Source organism: Ursus arctos, unplaced genomic scaffold (genome assembly GCF_023065955.2).
Source record: "Ursus arctos isolate Adak ecotype North America unplaced genomic scaffold, UrsArc2.0 scaffold_14, whole genome shotgun sequence".
NCBI lineage: Eukaryota > Metazoa > Chordata > Mammalia > Carnivora > Ursidae > Ursus > Ursus arctos.
Window position 1 is genome coordinate 43,043,218 of NW_026622808.1, and position 21,556 is coordinate 43,064,773.

At 41.8% G+C, this 21,556-nt stretch overlaps 1 protein-coding gene across 7 annotated transcripts in view; it reads left to right on the top strand.

Moving 5' to 3' along the window:
- Positions 1 to 21,556, top strand: part of PTPRG (protein tyrosine phosphatase receptor type G) — a 681,996-nt gene that overhangs the window by 48,281 nt on the left and 612,159 nt on the right. For 2 of the 7 annotated variants that reach the window (XM_057311860.1, XM_057311861.1), the window contains exon 1: positions 1 to 8,824. This exon is cut by the window's left edge. The exons of the other annotated variants lie outside the window; for them this stretch is intronic. In XM_057311860.1, the coding sequence (XP_057167843.1) occupies positions 8,791 to 8,824 (34 nt within the window). In that variant the 5' untranslated portion in view covers positions 1 to 8,790. The remainder of the gene's footprint in view (positions 8,825 to 21,556) is intronic. 7 annotated transcript variants of the gene reach the window in all.

A 21,556-nucleotide genomic window follows, 5' to 3' on the forward strand; every position in this document is an offset into this window, starting at 1 on the left:
GTGTCCCGCCCTCACCCTGGATTCTGCCTAACGAAAATTGGCTGTGCACAGCCCCCACTGCTGAATTTTGTGGCATTTTGCGTACACACCTCAGAAAACTAAGAGACCAGGGAACCAGGATTGAGTAGAATAATAAAAAGACTTTCTTGAATGGTGGCACTTTTGATGTTTTTTTTTTTTCCTGCCTTACGTGACTGGAGGAATAAGGGAGAAAGACGTCATGGGGCTTATAAACAGCTGATAACAACAGGCTTCATTTACATTTTGTGGCTTGTATGGCCCCCCCTCCTTCAAGCACATGTGTAGGGAATTGAAATTGCAGTTTGCCTATTATGTGTTGGCAGTAATCTTTCAAAAAAAATTTTATGTTTCAAAATCAGGCAGCCAACAGCAGTAGCCAGTGATATATAGGGCTATTGATGTGAATTGAATTTGCAGAGGGAAAATGGGATTTGGTTGCAGTATGAACTCGTAATGAGGTGGCCCCATAGATTTGTAATGGTCAGCCATTGTTTGTGCCCAGAATCAGCTAGGCATCAAAGAGAGACTAAAATGCAACTTGAGTTTTTGTTGCTGCTGTTTTTTTCCCCCCCTCTAGTTAATGGAGGGGTTTCAAAGTTCTGTCATTTAGTTTGGCTATTGTGAGGGGACTGGAAGGTAACAGGTTTCCCTTTTAATAAATGTGTAGATCAGTGGTCTTCACTGATCTTATTCACTGTCTTATCAAGAAAAAAATTGGACCCATGCCCCCAATATAGGTCTGTTTCGTCGATTTTGTATATGTGGTCTTATACTAAAATATTATCTAAATTATAAAACATAAAGAAATGGGAGCCGTGAACTATGATAGACGATTATTATTATTTTTTTTTCTCTTGTCCCTAAGGAACCAGGTTGTGCCGCCCTTGCATGCTCACTGCTGGAGGTGACAGGTGCTAATGTTGCCTTAGGTGACATTGTCAGGTCATAGAGAACTTTGGGCTGTCCTTTCCATGGAAGTGTCTTAATCTTGAACCTTGACTATGATTTTGTGATGGAAGCTGCAGGTGGGACTGGATTGATACTAGGCATTCAGAAGTGGTTTTCCTCCCTGGGTGCAGAGTGTAGGACGGACTAGAATTAAGTCCACGAAAGCTGACCTCTCCTGTTTTATTTGGATGCTCTGCCTTCGAAGTTTGCTTTCTGATTTATCTCAGTTATTTTTTTTTTTTTCTTGTTTTTTCCCTCCTTCCCTCCTCCCCTTCTTTCTTTTCTTTTTTTTGTGCCGGAGAAACTGGGACACATTCTTTTCCATATATAGATGTTTTCTTCTGAGGTCTTCTCTCTGTATGAGGGTTGAAGTTAGAATAATTATAGTGTTTGAATGAGTGAATGAAAGCATCAATAGATTTATGCCTTACTCCGAACTGTACTGCTTAGGTGATCTTGATGAATTCCTGTGATCCTCTGTTTTCCCATCTGTGCAGTAAGGATCATTGCTGACCCATGTAGTTGTCTATAGGGTTAAGGAGGGTGCCTGTGAGCCTTCACAGGGCTTGGCATCAGGTAAATGCCCATTTCGTTATGATGTGATTATTCTCTCAGCAGTCCCTGTCCTTGAAATTCTTTTCTTTCTTTTTTTTTTAAGATTTTATTTTTTAAATTTTAAAGAAAAATGTTTTATTTATTTAATTTGAGAAAGAAAGACAGACAGAGAGCCTGAGCAGGGGGAGGGGGTCAGGGAGAGGGAGAAGCAGACTCCCTGCTGAGCAGGGAGCCTGACTTGGGGTCGGGCGCTGAGATCATGACCTGAGCTGAAGGCAGATGCTTAACCAACTATGCCACCCAGTTACCCCTTAAGATTTTATTTTTAAATAATCTCTATACACAATGTGGGGCTCAAATTTACAAACCCAAGATCAAGAGTCCCCAAGCATGTTCCACCAACTGAACCAGCCAGATGCCCCCTTCTTGGAATTTTTGAAAGTATTTATTTTTTAAAATTATTTATTTATTTATTCAATTTATTTATTTATTTAGAGAGGGGGAGAGAGAGGGAAAGGGAGAGAAAAGAAGAGGGAGAGGGAGAATCTTAAGCAGGTTCCATGTCTAGCGTGGAGCCTGACACGGGCCTTGATGTCACGACCCTGAGCTCATGACCTGAGCTGAAGGCAAGAGTCAGATGCTTAACCGACTGAGCCACCCAGGCGCCCCAATTCTTGAAAGTATTTCTTGAAAGTCTTCACTTGGTCTGGCCAACACTGGTTTCCCTAACCTCAGAGCTCTTAGACACCACAGTGACAATATTTGCCCGGCCCAGTTACATGATCATTCACTTAGGTGTCCTTTCACTTGCCTTTTCCCCCAAGCATATTTGGTTTCTGGAGGATGGAAACCAAGTCTTAAATCTTCTGTGGTTGGTTGCCTTTTCTTGCCTTACTGTCCAGCACCATGCTGAGTGAGTCATCAAAGAACTAATTCTTAGTTGTCAAGTAAAAAAGGCATTTTTGTGCTGAATCAGAAGACTTAACTTTGGGTTGACTCAGAAGACTTTGGTTGGAATTAGGGAAGGTGGAGGAGGAAGGGGGAGTGGGAAGAATTTCAGAAATGAGATTTTGCTAATTGTAATTAGTGCCAAACAGAAGTTGGTACACTTCTGCAGTTCTGTGTTGTCAGTCACTTTGGATGATAATTTTTTTTTGTTTTTTGGCTATTATTTTTAAGTGACAGATTGCAGTGCGTATTTTAGGACCTGCCACCCATTTTGATTTGAAAGATTATGTTGTTGGAATTTCAGACACTGCAGGTAAAGATCTAATTTTACTAAACAACAGGGACTTAGGAATCTTGTAAATTACTTGGCTCTTGTACCTGAACGTGTTTTTCTCTGATTTATTATGCAAATCATTGTAAATCCTGTAACCGAGCAGAGTAAAACTTTTCATGTCTTTTAGAATCTGTTTTCTGATTTCGCTCATTCTGTAACAGTCTTACCTTAATAGGCCAGAAGGATAAATTGTGTGGATTACTGAGCAAAGATGAAAGGTAATATATTTTGGTTATTTCCAGTTAGCAGACTGCCTCTTAATGAATCAGATTAAGTGCCTCAATCACTTCCTTTCTAGCAAGTTGTCTTTAGAAAGGCACATTTGCATCCTGAATGCAATACAGGGAGATTGTTATTTTGCTACTTTTACTAAAAGTAATAATATCCTTATTTTCCTCTTCTGGAATTCCAGGCATGACCTCCTGAAAGCTGAAGGAAAGACTTAATTTCCAACTGTGTGTCTTAATATCAGGGAAATATCTCACATGCGTATCACACTGATGCAAGAGGGTTTCCTTAATTGTTAGCAATGTGATAGATTCTCACTGACTTAAGTCAAAATTTGGCTTTGGAAGGGTATTATAGGTTTATTTTCAGGACCAAGGAAAAATGGGATAGCCAACTTGCAACGGGCAGGAACCAGGATAGTGGGAGCCAGTGGCTAACTGGTGTTAGAATGAGTTGGCCTCTACCATGTCTTGGTTTTAGGGATGACATTTCACTTAAGAATCAGATCCTTCCCTGAGATTCTGCTTTGCTTGGCTGGGGAGGACAGGGAACCTGCATGGAAAATGCAGAGGAAAGTGGGGGGGATTATCACCTAGAGACGGTGGCGAAGGACCTTGAGGGGCTCTGGATTCCTCACGAAAGCCCTGATGAGTGAGTGATATGGTTAGCGGGTGCTACACCTGTGGTTGTTTAAGCTGGTGTTTGTCACCTTTGCATCAGGCTAGAGAATTTGAGTCCCCTGTGATGCCACCTAACATTGGGGAAGAAAATCTCTTTCGATTAGCAGAGACAAAGTATTGACAATGAAGTAGAGCGGCTGCCTATAAATATAGGCCTTCTATAATTGGAAAGGAGCAATTAAAGACAACTTGAAGAAAACTTCCAGTTGCTGTTTGTAGAAGCCAAGTAAATGACTACCTGTGAAAGCCTTCACCTGTTTGAGGATTATAAATATCACTTGCACAAACAAATACCCGAGGGGATAGTAGCAGGCAGTGTAAGTCTATTCTTAAATCTTATTGCCAAGCACCAAATGCATCCTCTAGAATTTCCTCAGAAAATGCTCTTTTGGAAGCACATCAGAGGCTCTGTTGGCCTGATGCTTCCTGGGGTGCTCAGAGGTGCTCAATTTACCTAGAAACCCAAGGGGAGAAGCCACTGAGCTCAGGAGCACCCCTTGAGAGGCCAAACCTTCTCCAACTCTTTTTCAGTCAGGATCACCCTTCAGAAAGTTTTGGGTTTGCCGAGGGTATAGTATAATATGGTGGTTCCATGTATGGGATTGGGATTCAGATGAGACTGGATTTAAATGTCAACTCTCCCATTTCATAGCTATGAACTTGGGCACGTTTTGAACCTCTTTGAGCCTCTGGTGGATTTGTTTAATCGAGATCTATTCCATCCTTCCTTCTAACTGAATCCTTGTATTATTGGGGATAGCAAAACAAAAATACATTGCCTAACTTCCAATGCTGCAAATAAGGGTGTTTGATGAGTTACAAGTAGAAGTTGTGTTTAGGGGCTTCCAGGAAAACTGTTCTGAAGGGATTTATTCCAGTGGGAAGTATGCTTTTTATTTTTTATTATTATTTTTTTAAATTTTTCACATTTTGCATTTCAGATGTGGGATACAGATGTGATGGCTAGGAGCTACAGCAGCCATTTTGAGACCATGAGGGAAAGGTCAAGGGAATTGCAGAGACGGGGCATCTTTGAGCTGCTGTCTGCCTGCAGCCACTTACCTCCAGATTTCTTGTTAGATGAAAGAAATCAACCCTTATGTGTTTAAGCCCCTGTAATGGGTCTCTGATAGCAGCATCAGAATGCAATTCCTGATCCCAAAGTTCAGATTCCCTATCTGCAAAATGAGGATACTAGTACTCTGAGTTGTGGGGGTCATTGTACTGATTTAATGGCAACAGGTGCAACAAAGTACTTACCATCATGCTACTTTTCTTTTGAAATGGTTGTTACTATTATCTGGTGTTATATACATATCACATATACATACATTCCTTTCCTAAGATTGCTGTAACAAAGTACCACCAGCTGGGTGGTTCGAACAACAGAAATCATTTTGCAGCACTGGAGATCAGAAGTGCTAGATCAGGGTGTCTGGCAGGGTTGGTTCTTTCTGAGGGCTGTGAGGGAAGGGTCTGTTCCAGGCCTTTCTCCTTGATGGTTATCTTCTCTCTGTGTCTTCATATCATTTTCTCTTTATATGTGTTTGTGTGTCCAAATGTTCCCTTTTTTGTAAGAACACCATCATATTGGATTAGGACCCACTTTAATGGCCTCATTGTAACTTAATTACCTTTGTAAAGACCCTATGTCCAAATAAGGCCCCATTCTGAGGTACTGGAGGTTCGGACTGCAACATATCCTTTTTGGGGGGGACATGGTTTAACCAGTCACGGTACATACATATGTAACCTATTACGAATGAAGTTTTAGTCTTTCAGTCTTTTTCTCATTATGGAAATTCTTTATAAAATTATCAAATACTTCTCTCTGAAGAATTGCCTCTGTCCCCCCCAAAGTGTCCTGTTTTGTAAAGTACTTTTAATTTTTATTTTTAGATTCTAGAATTAGTAAGGGCTTGTGAAAGGGCCCTTTGTTGTGATTGGAGGGCAGTGACTATCAGCTCTGATGGCCCTCTTGGTTGGGGGTCTTCACTTGGGTAGCTTTCAAGCCCATGACTAAGAAGAGTCTGCTATTTGTTATTTCGTACTCTCCAGAATTCTTTAGAATGAAGTATCAGTGTGGTCACCGTCCTACACGTTATGGGTCACTGGGTGCTCTTGGTGATTCACAGGACGGTGATGGCCTGGAGTGTCCTCCCACGGTGTGCCCGGAACATACGATCTCAGGCTATTTAAAGTATCTGTACCAATGCTTCTCAACATCTCAGCCTCCAATGCGGGCTCCGTAGGGTGGGATTTGTTTAAATCACATTCGGGTTATAAACGTTAAAAAAAATGCTGAAGTTTCTACCGTTGGAGACTTTTTTCAACTGTTTAAATCTGGAAGAGAAAATGTTAATGCAGTGTTCTTACAGCTCCTTTTTCTTTCCAAATATTTCAGGCATGGAGACTGTTACCTCCTGAGTGAAGTAAAGTAGTGTATGTATGAAATAAATAACTTTCCTATCCCGATTGGGTTTTTTTTTTTTTTTTGAAGATCACTTTTAAGCAGCATTATGTATTTGTAGGGACTTGTCTTCAAATAAAAGGCATAATTGAAATACAGCCGGATAGGAATCAAGAGTGTGATTCAAGTGTAAGGTAAAATTGATGACATCCCTTATTGCTTTATAGATGAATTGCTTTATGGTGGCCTGTTTCCCGATAAAGCTTTTTTAAAAACTAAAAATGCATTTTTCTACCCTCTAATCGTCCATACTGACAGCAGCAAAAAAGAAAGGCTGTTTTTCCCCCCCTCCCTTAACAGTGATAGTAGAGATTGCTTATTGCTTGAAAATCTATATTTGCCTGCTGGTGTGCCATTAAAAAGGGATTTTGTAGCTTGAATTCCATTTTTTTATGTAGCATAAGACATAAGGGGTTGCATTTTCCATATTGGCAGATTGTGGAATGGGTGGGTGACTCGAATGTGGTCTTTTTCGTTTGGAGTGTTCAAAAGTTACGTGTGCCAAAGAATTGGGATGTTTCCATGTGAGATCAAAGATGATATTGGGATTAGTTTTCTCTGCACCCACCAAGTTATTAACCTTCTCAGAGTTAGGAGCTCCGCCCAGGAAGGAAGATGACCACTCTTTTTTTTTTTTTTGTAAAGATTTTATTTATTTATTTGAGAAAGAGTAAGGGAGAGAGCACAAGAGGGAGAGGCAGTCAGACGGAGAAGGAGAAGCAGACTCCCTGCTGAGCAGGGAGCCCTATGTAGGGGTCGATCCCAGGATCCTGGGATCATGACCTGAGTCGAAGGCAGACGCTTAACCGACTGAGCCACCCAGGCACCCCGGAAGACGACCACTCTTTAGCTGGTGCTGCTTGTATCCTTCCTAGATGCCCACCTCCAAACATAGTTAGCGGTAAATGCCTGGAGGAGAGGAAGTCGGGTTGGCAAATGATTAAGTTGTCATCCAGTTTAATTTATGTGGCCTGTCTCACCACCTATGATGTTTTCTTGGAAAAACGAGTAATAATTTGAGTCAGATCAAGCCTCGTGACCGGATGCTGGGGATAGAGGACAATGGAAAAGGACACACGTGGCATGCAATCAGCAAAACCCAGAACGAGAGGAAGTCTATACTTCACGTGACTTCATTTATTCGACAAATGTATTGAATGGTTTAAAGAGCCAGAAAAGAACCTTTAGATTAAAAAGGATTAAAGAGGCCTATCAACCAAATGCACAGTGTGGATTTTGGATACTGATTTGATGAAATCAACATTAAACTTTTTTTTTCTTTCTTTTGAGATGGGGAGATTTGAGTACTGATTCTCTGACTCACGGCATTATCGTTACTTTTTGGGTATGGACAAGGTGGCAGTTATGGAATTATATTTAAAAAGAGTCCTTATCTTTTAGTGATAGATACTGAGTTAGTTATGGAAAATCATGATGCCGGGAGTTACTTTAAAGTTAATCCAGCTTGAGTTGGGGAAAAAAATAAGATTTTTCATATATGATAAAATAAAGATTTTTCCTGTCTGGTAATTTTTGAAGGCAGGAGATATTTATGTGGGAAATCTAATCTTTATTGTTGAATGTTTGAAAATTTCAATAGAAAATTAAAATGTAATAATAACCTACCTGTTTTCTACTCTCCATGATGACTGCTGACTTTACCAGACCTACTTCTTTTTAAGTATTCTTAGAGCAATAAATATTTTAATATGTAACCTTTCACCTCAGAGTAATCTAAATATAAATATGGTCACTGACTTGCAGGAACCAAGCCTTAAAGAATTGACAGTTTTTTTTTTAATGACCCATTTTCCTTTATTTGAACTCAGCCCTGTGGAATAAAGGGGATGTTTTATTCATCAGACTCTACACTTTTTTTATTTTAGAATGCCTTTGTAGGAATTAGCAGGTGTTTAATTATCAATGGGAGGATTCTTTATTTGCTGAACGCAGTGGAAAGTCATTAAAAGAAGTTTAAAATATGAAAGAATCCAATGGGAGAACTTGGGAGAAATGAGTAAATCTGTTCTCCCGTGTCCTGGGTTTATTAAGGTCAAATGAGGTGCGGTTTAATGTTTTCCAGCTTCATTGTAAACTAAGCCAAAGGAAAATCTTTCTGCCCTTTGGTCAAACATTCCTGTGTGAAGAGAACACCAGCTACAATGGAACACTGCCACGGTTTTTTTGGGTCATACCTTAGCCCTCCAGTGCAGATAGTAGAGATAAGCCAGGATTTATGGACAGATTTATCACCGATCTCAGTTGTGGGGCGTGACTTCCACTTCTGCATTTTCTTTTCATGCTATGAATATTTTTCTGGAGTGTCCACTGAGGAACAGAGCTACCCAGAGTTTACATTCTCTTGCTCTTTTGTCTAACTGGAACATAAACTGTCCCCTGCTCCTTCCCATCTGCCTCCTAACTTTCGCTTTTTCTAGCAGCGCTGCCCTATCCACTTCCAGTGTTGCCAGGCCCATGTGATGGTAAATTATTTGGATCTGGGGAAAAGGTGTGATTAAGTGGAAGCAGTTTGGAGATGGGGTGAGGGAGGGGAGAACAGCGACCATTGATCCAGCTCTGACCCTGTGCTTCATGGTCCTGAAGAAATGTCTACTTTATTTCATCCAACATTTCTGCAAGGTAGGAATCGCTTATATTTTATGAGGAAGGAAGGAAGCTCAGAGAGCTTGGATAGCTTGATTTGGGTCTCATGGTGCCTAAGCATCTTTGTTGGTTAATGCACCCAGGTCTGTGCAAAGTTGTGTTTGTAACCAACACGCCATATGCATTCTCCAGGGTGTAGGTAATGAGGACAGTTTTTCATTGAGACAATGACTATTTATTTTCACCATGATGTTGCTTCTTATGGACTCCACATGGGAAGCTGAGGGGCAGGAGGAGGGACCCTGGGAGATGAGCGTTTGTGACTGTGTAGTTCACCTTGGGTGCATGCACGGACTTCAAGATTGCCTAAATTAGATCTGTAGCTCACTTATTTTCTGGATGAAAGAGGGGCACAGGAAGGACAGACAGACAGACAGTGGTAGTTTGGTTACTGTGAAATGGCTCCTTCAGCTCTTCGTCTATATTGCTGCTTTGTTTTAACCTCAAAGGTGAAAGGTCTCCGTGATGTCATACAGAGAGAGCTTTGTGAATAAAGTTGCTTACCAACCTCGTGCATCGACAGGAAGGCAATATCCTAAAGCTTGCAGCTGTCATTGCTTTTGTGGTCTCTCGTAAGAAGGAGATGAAAAGGGCAATAGTTTACTGTGGATTCTTTTCAAGGCACATGGAGTTTGTGAAGTAATGCTAAATGGTGGGTCGCCGTTGACCTGGAGGTTCTCCAAGTTCACTAGCGTCGCAAGTGTGCTCGTCTTTTGCTCTGGGCTCATTTTCTCTTCAGGAGCTGTTCCATCAGGCTGCTGAGGAGCGCTGTGCCAGGAGCGAAACGTTGGAAAACGGTTAGAAGGTGGATGGAGAACAGCAATTTCAAGTAATGGACAGTAAATCATAGGATTGGAGAAGTTACTCGGGCTGCGGTAATGTGCCCAAAGATGCTGAGTAGGGGCTGGTGACTGAGGCGTGCATTTAAGTGGTATTTCTTGGCCACAGGGCAGTGGGAATTGGTCAGCTAGATGTGTGCTTTAAATGGATGATCTTATTGGTGGGAAATAAAATGATGGGGAGAGAAGTGTAGGCTTGCTTCCTGGACCTTATTCCGGACCTTTTTTACGGAGTTGTTGGCCAGAGCAGATTTTGGGATGAGGAGGTTGGCGTGACCTTCATTCTAAGGTAGTGAACTTGAGCTAACTCATTTAATCCGAACGAATTCTGCTATTCCGGTTTTCTGCCTTTTTATATGAATATGAGAGCCACATAGGAATAAAACATTCCCATGTTTTCCTCAGTGTTTTTGGTACTAAACTATGAAATACCTGATTAATAATACTTGAGCATTCCATGCTTTTTTATGAATAGTGAGTTTTTTCTAAGTTAGAGATATTTTCTTGTCCACCCCAATCAGAAAAAAAAAAAATTAACTGTCTTCCTTTGGAGAGCTCTTTGGGGGATCCTTTTAAAGACTGGCTCCGTTGAAGGAATTTTCCAGTTCAGTTGACATGCTTTGCAGTGTTCGCGGTTTCACATGGTTCAAAATATTTATCATCTCAAGTTTCTTTGACAACAAGGGTAGAAAGAAGAATTCGTGTACTTTCCCCGAAGTAGTATGATAATTGTCAAACCCTTAGAGAATGTATCTCGATGAGGGAGGAGGACATCCTGTCATTTGCAACAACATGGAGGGACCGTGCTAAATGAGTTACATCAGAGAAGGAACAAGTACTATATGATGTTTTTTATTTATTTATTCATTCATTCAATAGAGCGAGAGTGTGAGTGAAGAGTGGGGGGAGTGGCAGAGGGCGAGGGAGAGAGAGAACTCAGGGCTTGATGACTTGAGTGGAAATCAAGAATCAGACCCCTAACCGACTGAGCTACCCGGGCACCCCCCTATATGATATCACTTAAATGTGGAATCTAAAAATTCCCAAATGCTTTATCTCAGTTGCTCATCCTGACATACAGTAGCCTTTATAGCATGGGTACTATTACCTCCCCTTACATAGAAAATTAAATCAGCAACTTGTCTGTGGACACAAATATTTATACACAAGTATTAAGTATAGCGAGTACCTAAAAGTTAACATGTGTGCCAGTTCTTTCTCTGATTCAGACCTTTAGCCACGATATCATACTGCTGTCTTACAGAGTCTGGCTTCCCGGCTTTGTTTTCTAGACATTTCCGTGTATCCTTCAAAGTGGGTAGGGACTTAACCATGAAGTTCTGCCAACCAGATCAAGAGCCATGGATTCTATAGAAGGTGTAAAACATCAACCACCACAGAATATGTGCCTGATTAGGGTCTGGGTTCAAATCTTCCGATTCTGTTTCTTTCTATCCAGAATGCCTGTTGCACTTGTTTTTTTTCTAAACTCGTACTCTTGATGTTTTAATTGAAGTGTAGCCTCCAACGTGAAGCCGTTCCTGATCTCAAAAAAACAGGTTTCCCCCCCTTTTGTGGCCCTTGTATCTTGCATATGGCTTCACTGACACATAAATGTTTTCACAGTTATTTTCCTTAAACTGTGTAAGTTCTGCAGAGAGGCTATTTTTAAAACTGCATAGCACAGTAGTTCTCAAACTTCGCACATCAGAATTATCCAGGACTCTTTTTATTTTTATTTTTTTAAATTTTATTTATTTGAGAGAGAGCCAGAGAGAGCACAAACAGGGGGTGGGGCAGAGGGAGTAGCAGACTCCCTGCTGAGCAGGGAGCCCCACGTGGGGCTTGATCCCAGGACCCTGAGATCATGACCCTGAGCAAAAGGCAGATGCTTCATTGACTGAGTCACCCAGGCGCCCCCATCCAGGACTCTTTAAAACAGAGACTGCTGAGCCCCACCCACCAGAGGTTCTGACTCAGTAGGTCTCTGGTGGGGCCCCCGAATCTGCATGTCCAACAAGGTCCCTGTTGATGTTGATGCTGCTGGCCTGGACCACACTTTGAGAACCGCTCATCTGTCAGCAGACATAGAAACATGTTAAATGGGCAGCTTGCTCTAGACTGCTGTTGATGCCTCAGAACAAGTTGCTGATACGTTTTCAGCGGAAAGAGTGATAGACTAGTAATCTTGGGTATGAAACTGATTCCCACACAGCACAGAGGGTCAGAAGAGCCTACAGAAATACACAGGTTTTCGTCTACCCCTCCAGTCTCTGTAACCAGTTCTTTCGGACGGACAGGAGGAAATAGAGAAGCCGACTTTGAACTTCGAATGAGAAAAGGAACTTCACATTTCTGTGTCTTCTGCTTTGAGTTTATAGGTACTTTTACGTGTTTATCAAAAATACAAAAACTAATTTTAATTTGTGTTATTTTGGGAAAGAGGATAGCACATGATAGGAATTAGACTTGGATTTTAGGCATTCCCATTTTATAGGAACCATTAGATTTAAAATAATTGCCCCCTGATGTAATCAAATTAATTCATTAGTGTACTTCAGTAAAATAATTTCGCATTTTGTAGTATAAAAATTTATTTTATTTTATTTTTTATTTTTTAGATTTTATTTATTTATTTATTTATTTAACAGAGAGACAGCCAGCGAGAGAGGGAACATAGGCAGGGGGAGTGGGAGAGGAAGAAGCAGACTCCCAGCGGAGGAGCCTGATGTGGGGCTTGATCCCAGGACTCTGGGATCATGCCCTGAGCCGAAGGCAGATGCTTAACGACTGCGCCACCCAGGCGCCCCAAGTATAAAAAAATTGAAATAAATAAGCCAAACTCGTAAAAACAGAGTAAAATGGTGGCTACTAGAGCATGAGGGGAGGGGTGGAGGGGTAAGGCAGAGGTTTAAGGGTACAAACGTCCCCTGTATAGTAAATAAGCCCTAGAGACCTAATGCACACTACCGTGAATATAGACGATGTTGTATTATAATTAACAAACTTGCTAAGAGACTAGAACTTAATTATTCCAACCACTGAAAGAAGAATAATTAAGTAATGTGGTAGAGGTGTTAATTATCGCTACAATGGCAATCATAGTACAATCTATAAATGTAAAAAATTAACAAGTTGTATATCTTCAATTTACACATTATTTGTCAGTAAAAGGGAAAATGTATCTTGGAAGATTAACTTAAGTCAAATCTTGAGACTCTTTGGGGGTAAGAACTGTTAATATTGTGTTGAGAAATCCAAACTAAGAGTTCTGGTTTTACTGCCTAGAAATTGTAGTTAAAACAAACAAAATGTTAGCAGCTTTTTGCCAGATGTAAAGATCCTCCCAGGCTTGTTAGGTGAGTGTATTATTTTCTAAAAATTACATTTGTTATATGCAAATCCATGTCGCCAACGTTTTTAAGGTCTTTGTTTTCATAAATAGTTCGAATTCTGTAAGGATGTTTATTTTACTCACGTGTTGAGGGGACTCTTGATCAGTAGGAAAAAGGGAAATTTCAAACACATGAAAAGCTTCCTCTTTTTCAGTGATGTAGGCACTGGAAGTACAGATACGAACAAGATATGGACCCTCTTTTCAAAGGAATTTATAGTCTAGTGACAAAGATGGACATGTCGATAATCAATTGCAATAAAATGATGTAGATACTCTGACTGTGGCCTGCAGTGGGGGCAGTGGGAGCCCGTAAATAGGGAGTGACCAGGTCTGCAGAGGTGAGGTTTGCATCTCGTGTCTAGAAGAAGTGATAAGATACACAGATAATGCTTATAATACCGAATAGAAAGTGGTAGGTATTAAAGGAGGTAGACCGATAAAGTGCTCCTTTTTTCTAGAGAAAGAAATTACTTCTGTTTTAGGAGATTAGGGAAGGCCTCAGGAAGAATGATAATGTTGCTGTACATTCAGCAGCAAATTTCAGTTTGCAAAGAGCTTTCAAATGTATCATCTAGGGGGCAGCTGAGCTATAGTAGATATTGGTTCAGAGAGGTAGGGTGGCATACTGAGGGTCACACAGCAGTGATTACGCAACCATGTGTTTGAGGTCAGCGTTCCTGACCATTTATTCCACAGAGAAGCAGAGTGATCACCTCGTATCACTTCCCTTCATTCCTCCTCCTTTCCCTGCCCAGCGGATTCCCAAAACATACCAGGGTAAAGCTTTTACTCTGGACCATGCCTGCAAGGTATTGTATGGTTGGAGCCCTGTCTTCCCCTGCAGGGACTGGCCTTGGATAAGCCCCCTTGCTTGCCCTGCACACTGGCTGATTTAAGAACACAACACTCCTGTTTTCATACCAGAATTCTTTTTTTTTTTTTTTAAGATTTTATTTATTTATTCGACAGAGATAGAGACAGCCAGCGAGAGAGGGAACACAAGCAGGGGGAGTGGGAGAGGAAGAAGCAGGCTCATAGCGGAGGAGCCCCATGTGGGGCTCGACCCCATAACGCCGGGATCACGCCCTGAGCCGAAGGCAGACGCCCAACCACTGTGCCACCCAGGTGCCCCTTCATCCCAGAATTCTTATACATGCCTCTGCAGTTGTGAGGAAATTACACAGAAACTAGGGCAGTTGGCTGGCGCAGTAAGAAGAGCCTACAACTCTTGATCTTGGGGTTGTGAGTTAGAGTCTTATGCCAGTTCTAGAGATCACTTAATAAATAAATATTAAAAAAAAAAAAAAGGAAACGACACAGAAACTAACCCCCCACCCTGTGCCCCTTCTTGATTTGGTTCATTGTTAGACTATTACCTCCTCAGAGACTTCCTTGACCTCTGCATCTAAGGCACACCCCACCTTCCCATCAGCCTCCATCTCTCTTCTCTGTGTTACATTTGTTAAGACGGTTAGCGCTACCGGAAATTACAATTTTTTTTGTTCATCTGTTGTGTTGTATTCCCTCTACAATGTGAGTTTCATGGAGGGAGGCGGTAGGGAATTTTTGTTCACTGCTATTTCCCTAGTGCCTGGTATCGATATAGGAAGTACTTGATAAGTGTATATTAAATGAACAAATGAGTCTTTTAAGTGCTTAAGGTATGATTGAGATAGTCTTCCAAGAGCCACAAATGGACATCCTCGGAATGACTATAATTCCCTGCGAGTAGATTGGGAATCTGGGATTTTTTTTGGGACAAGGTTGATGTGAAACACAGATTTTAATTGCATTTTTGGATTGTTCATTGCTAATGTACAGCAATACGATTGATTTTTGTGTATTTATTTTGTATCCTGCAACCTTGCTGAACTTCAGCTTTGTTGAATTATTAGCTCTGATGGGGTTTTTTGGTGGATTCCTTAGAATTTTCTATATACAAGATCGTGCCCTCTGCAAATAGAGATAGTTTTACTTTTTCTTTTCAAATCTGCATGCCTTTTATTTCTTTTTTCTTGCTTAATTACCCTGGTTGGAACCTCCAGTGTAGAAGTGAACCGAAGTGGTCCTTAGAAGAGAAGTGGTGACCAGACACCCTCACACTATTCTTGAATGTAGTGGGAAGACGTAGTCCTATAGCATTGATGGTGATAGCTTTGGGGTTTTTGTGGATGCCCTTTATCAGGTCGAGTAAGTTCCCTTTTTTTCCTGTTTGTTGAGTGTTTTTACTATGAAAGGGTGTTGGGTTTTGTCAAGTGATTTTTCTGTGGAAAACTAAACGTTTAGACTAGCATTTTCTTTTTCTTTTTTTTTTTTTTAAGATTTTGTTTATTTATTTATTTGAGAGAGAGAGAGAGAAAAAGAGAGAGCAAGCGAGAGCATAGATCAGGGAGGAGGGGGAGAATCAGACTACCCGCCGAGCAGGAAGCCCCATGTGGGATTCAATCCCAGGACCCTGGGATCATGACCTGAGCCAAAGGCAGATGCTTAACGGACTGAGCCACCCAGGTGTGCCCTAGCATTTTTCTTTTTAAAGCACAGATTGCAAGACAAAAGTTTTCTTGTTGACTTGCAGCAGAGGTTTGGGAGTTTCCCCCTTTCCTTCCGTGAGTTCCCGAACTGCCCGGGCAGCGTTGGTCGCAGGGTGAACTGTCTGAGAGGACGTCTCCCTGTAAGTCGCAGGCATAGCGTGCTGGCCCGTGGTGCCGTACCTGCCGTGCACACTGCTGCCATGTTTGTTTTGCGGGTGTAATACTGTCAGAGCAGTGTTGAATGAGCTGATTTCGAGCTGTTGATATAGTTCCGACCTTGGCAGTTCTCTAATCTCCTCGAAGCTTTAGTGTTTGATTGCACTGGTTTGCCCTGCAAATAGTCAACGGTGTAAGTGATCTCAAAGTGAGAATATACCTAAAGCCTGTATTTATAATAGACAAGGTTCGAAGGAGAGCTGAGACCTTGTAAAACACACATATGGACTTCCTAAGCATGTAATAAAGACTTAACTTCTACTCGTTGGAGCCTGTCAAACAGCCATATTACGAGCGTGATTTGGTGGCATGGGACTTCTATTCTTGATGTTAAAATAACATCCAGCAAAGTGAGTTGGTGTGAAAACAAGCTGTCAACTGTAAGAATAAGGGTAAGGTAGGATATCCATAAACTCATATTGTGTTCATTTAGCAAGTTCAGTAGTTTGAAGCATATTAGTTTTTTGTTAGGAGTGTCTTACTGTCCGATATTGCCCCGTACCTTCATTAAGTTATTAAAGTAGCACTAGTGTTTCTTAGACCTCTTGGATATTTATTGGAAAACAACATACATGCTGGGATCTCTGTTTTGCAGAGAGTCTGCCCTTTTTATTTTTATTTTTTTATTTTTTTTATTTTTATTTATTTATTTTTTTAAAAGATTTTATTTATTTATTCAACAGAGACAGAGACAGCCAGCGAGAGAGGGAACACAAGCAGGGGGAGTGGGAGAGGAAGAAGCAGGCTCATAGCGGAGGAGCCTGATGTGGGGCTTGATCCCATAACGCCAGGATCACGCCCTGAGCCAAAGGCAGACGCCTAACCGTTGTGCCACCCAGGCGCCCCTATTTTTATTTTTTTAAAGATTTTATTTATTTATTTGACAGAGAGACAGCCAGCCAGGTAGGGAACACAAGCAGGGGGAGTGGGAGAGGAGGAAGCAGGCTTCCAGCGGAGGAGCCTGATGTGGGGCTCGATCCCACAACACCGGGATCATGCCCTGAGCCGAAGGCAGATGCTTAACGACTGAGCCACCCAGGCGCCCCTACCCTTTTTAATCAGTGAATGCTACTGGATAGTATTTTAGTTTTAGTTAGAAGTTTTTCTATTATTGTCCATGTAGTGTTACTAAAAATGCTGATATGGTATGCCTTTGACTCATATGGCTAAAAATTCACTGAGATCTTATGAGAAAGGGCCTCATCATTTTGCTGTTGAATTCTTACCAATTAGTCTATAAAGTATTGATTTATGTTATTATTATTAACTCCATTATAGAAAATAAAAAGCTGAATTTCGGGCTGATTGCTTCCCTAAGGCCATATTACGAAATGGTACGGAGAATGGATTTGATTGCAGGCAGCCTGCCGCCCTATTTTGTGTTCTCAAACATATCCAAATTCAGTGATTAATTCTTCAGTTACTTAAGTGTCATCCATGGCAGATATTAGAATTTTAGTATTTAGCGAGAGCTTCTTGGAGCTTTCAGCCTATAAATGAAAAAAATCCCTTTGGTTGTGTTCTTCCCCGTAAAGCCAGGTGGTCTCTGCTTGAACGCTTCCAGCACTGAAGCGCTTACTACTTCATGTTGGCAAACTTTTTCATTATTCTTCCTTATTTTGAGCCAACTTATAGGTCAGATTGTTTTCCTAGAATTATAGCGTACAGGATTCTCCCACTATCCCAAAGTAGAGTGTTTCTTTCATCGGACTCTTTTGTAAGCCGAGATGGCGTAAAGCCAAGAAGCAATTACCATTAACTTATGTGAAAAAATTTTTGAGCATTCCCAAACCCAAAAAATAACCTGTTTTAGGTTTTTCTGATACCTGAGGACATAACTTGCTTACGGATGCACAGAATACATCAAGATAAAGCACAGATGCTCATAGACACAGTTCAAAGCTGTGGTGGCTTGATGCTGAGATGCCGAGTGCGTTCAGGGAGGAGCTTGGTGGGGCCACTCTTGCTGCTCAGGGTACGTACTGCCTCTGTAAGGCTTGCTGCAAAACAGACAACAGACACAATTTTTGCTTTTCACCTTTTTCTATAAAAGCAAAAATCCCCTTCAAATTTCTTTTGGTTGGTGAAAATAGGTACAAATGCAGGTCTTTCTTGAAAGCAAAGTGGTGTAGAATTTCTGGGGATATTTCTATTGCTATCACTGTTTATTTCTTAAAAGATTGATTTCTTTATTACTTCAAAGAGAAAGAGAGAGCGTGCAGGAGTGTGCACGGGGGTGGGGGGCAGAGGGTGAGGGAGAGAATCTCAAGTAGACTCCCTGCCAAACATGGAACCTGACGTCGGGCTTCATCTCACGACCCTAAGATCATGACCTGAGCTGAAATCACGAGTCAGATGCTTCACTGACTGAGCCATCCAGGTGCCCCTGCTATCTCTGTTTAAACACACAGACAACTAAATGCTCCAGATGTTTTTTTGTTGTTTTGGGAACAGCTTTATTGAGATAACTTCATATACCATCAGTTCACCCATCTAATATTCACAGTCGTGCAACCATTACAACAATCAGTTTTAGAACATTTTCAGCACCCTCCAAAGAAACCCACAGACTGTTAGCAGAAACCTCCCAGTTTTCCCTCCTAGTCCTAGCCATTACTAATCTGCTTACCCTTTGTATCAATTTGCCCATTCTGGACACTTCATAGAAATGAAACCACATGACATGTGACCTTTTGTGATTGGCTTCTTTCACTGAGCATAATGCTTTCAAGGTTCATTCATTTCGTATGTATCAGAACTGCATTCCTTTTTATGGACAAATAATAGTCCACTTATGAATATACCGCATTATGTTTATGCATTCATCACCCAATGGACATTTGAGTAGTTTCCATTTTTTTGGCTCTTATGAGTAATGCTGGTATGAACGTTTGTTCCGAATTACTTTGGACAGAACAGTCTGGTCTCTCCCCGGTCCTGCATTGTATTTACTTGTTGGTTCGTCTGAGTCTTCTATTTCACATGGTAAAATCTCGTATTGTGGGTTTTAGTCTGGTTTCACCTTGCTGGATGTTTGAAATTTGGGTTCTTTGATCTTCTGTGTGATCTGTTCATTCTAGCCTTGTGCACTGTGCCAGGTGATTAAATCTCCACTCTCTGTCTTCCCTGAAATCAGAGATCCAAATGCTCTTCGGTACAGAGGGGCTTCTCTGCCACGTGGCCTGTGACTGTGGAGGAGACAGGGCCACCTCCTTCCAGCCCCTGGTCTGTGCACAGGTTGGGGACTAACACACTTTTATGTTAATAGGAAGTATTTTTAAGTTATAAAAACATTTAAAAAAACATTTCTGCCGGCACCAAAGTGTTCTGGTATGACGGGGTGATCTATGCCATGTCTTATCTCTAGTTAGGTTAGGCAATTGTTTCATGTTCCAGCGCAGACCAGAATTTGAATTCTGGCCCTTGCATCCCTTATAACCAGGATGACCTTGGGCAAGTTACAGGAAGCTTGGTTAATGTTCTCTGGAAAATGAGGATCAGAGGAGATTTACTTCCCGAGGTCGTGGAGAGGGCTGAACGAAGGAATCCACACAGAGTCCTGATCGGGTGCCAGGCACCCTGGTGAGGGCTGTATTTCAAGGAAGAAAATGGGAGCCAGAGAATTTTCTGTGACTTTCTCAATGCCAAAGCTAGAGCTACCACACGTCAGGTCGAGCGCCTCCTGGTCCTTCGGAGCCTTGGTCCCGTTTCGGTTTCTGAAGGAAATGAAGCTGTTGGTGATATCGGAGCACACACCTGTGGGACTTTAGATTCCTTAGGAGTTGACCAGGTTCTGCACTGCCTCATCCTCAGCACTTTTGCCTGTGAGTTTCTCATTGTTGGTCACACGCCACAAAGATGTCACTCACATCTTCAAGGGCTGCAGGTCACCATCCAGAGAAAACTGCCCAGGCACATAGCCCTGCCCCTGTGATGGGCATAAGTGAGGATAGCCATCTTCTCATTCAAGGCTGTGCATTATTATTCATTCAGACTGGAATAATCTCGTGAAGAGAACTGTGTGTTATCGCTGCGTGGTAATTGGATTCAGTTTATCACCTGGAGCTGTGACTCAGTCTTGTGGAATTCTAAGGACATCGTTGAAAGAAAACATGTCTGCTTGCTTTTTTAAAAGGGCGTGTGTTGGCCTTCCATTTGTCAGACCTTCCACCGTTATTTTCTTTTTCTTTTTTTTTTAATTTTATTTATTTATTTGACAGAGATAGAGACAGCCAGCGAGAGAGGGAACACAAGCAGGGGGAGTGGGAGAGAAAGAAGCAGGCTCATAGCAGAGGAGCCTGATGTGGGGCTCGATCCCATAACGCCGGGATCATGCCCTGAGCCAAAGGCAGACGCCCAACCGCTGTGCCACTCAGGCGCCCCCGTTATTTTCTTTTTTTAAAGATTTTATTTGTAAGCAAGCTCTCCGCCCAACGTGGGGCTCGAACTCACAACCCGGAGATTAAGAGTCGCACGCTCCACCGACTGAGCCCACCAGGAGCTCCCAGCCACTGTTTCCAAGGTGTGGTACCAAGTTACTCTCTGGTGATATCCAGGTAGCCTCGCCCTTTGCGGCCTTAGAAAAACTGAAAGGGCTGAGGGAAGAGAAGCATCTTATTGCTAATTCTCTTCAGATGCTGCAGTGGAACTGATACCTGATGTGTTTTGTATTCAAGATGAAGGATATTTAAGTCAATATTTGTGTGTAGGTTTTGTTTTTGTTTTTTTTTTCTGTTACGTTGAGCAAAATGTCAGGACCATACCATAGAGCAGTGTTTCTCAGATTTATGTATCACTCTTATCAAAGGAAGAAACTTCTTGCCAGAACCCTGTGAATTTGTCCGAGCCCCACAGATACAAGACACTTAAGTTTTGTTGCATGAACGTGCCTTTTGATTACCAGTTATCAGGGCTCTTGCCGGGTTTGGTGTTCATAAATGGGAATATTTTATTTTTAGTTTATCATAGAAGGAAAAAAAAGGAATCTTGAGCTTGTGGACTTTTGAGAAGACTGTAGTGTTCTTCCAACTGCGTTTGAGAAACCTTGCCTCAGAGGAGCCCACTGGTAGCAAGTGAGGGGCTCTGAAGGTCTCCAGGAGGTTGCGCTTTGCAGATTCACGAAGTTCTAGATCAGACCGTAGGATGCTATCTTCCGAGGTTTTGTTTGCTTGCAAGTTTGCAGATAATTTTTTAAAAATTACGTATGTGTATGTATATATAACTTAAGTATATGTTTGCTTTATTAACTTAAAGTACTAGGCAGTCTTCCTTAGAGCCGACATCCATGTTTTTCTTAAATGCCTGCTGGTTGTGCTCTGCCGTCCTTGCGTTCTTGCCCTGCCCCAACGGCCTTGAAGTGCACTGTTGCTGTGTCGCTTTCTGACATGGCTTCTTACCTGGCACCTGCATGCTTCTCTTTGTGGCTTTTGGACCCCTGAAGAAGGAGGAGATGATGACTCGAGTGTGTTCCTTGGATGTGTCCTTAAACTTGTGAGTGAGGAAACGATCTTAGTTTCCTAGGGCTGCCGCAGCAAGACTTCAGCTTAAAAGGACAGTCTGTTCTTTTCTTCTTCTTCCTTCCCATGGCTGTCAGTATAGCTGGACCTGTGACTCCATCTCTGTGGTCCAACTGTCTCCACCTCTTCTGCCTGTCAGATGTCCCCTTGGCCTCGCCCTTCTAAGGACACTTGCCAGTGGATTTAGGGCTCACCTGGTTCATCTAGGG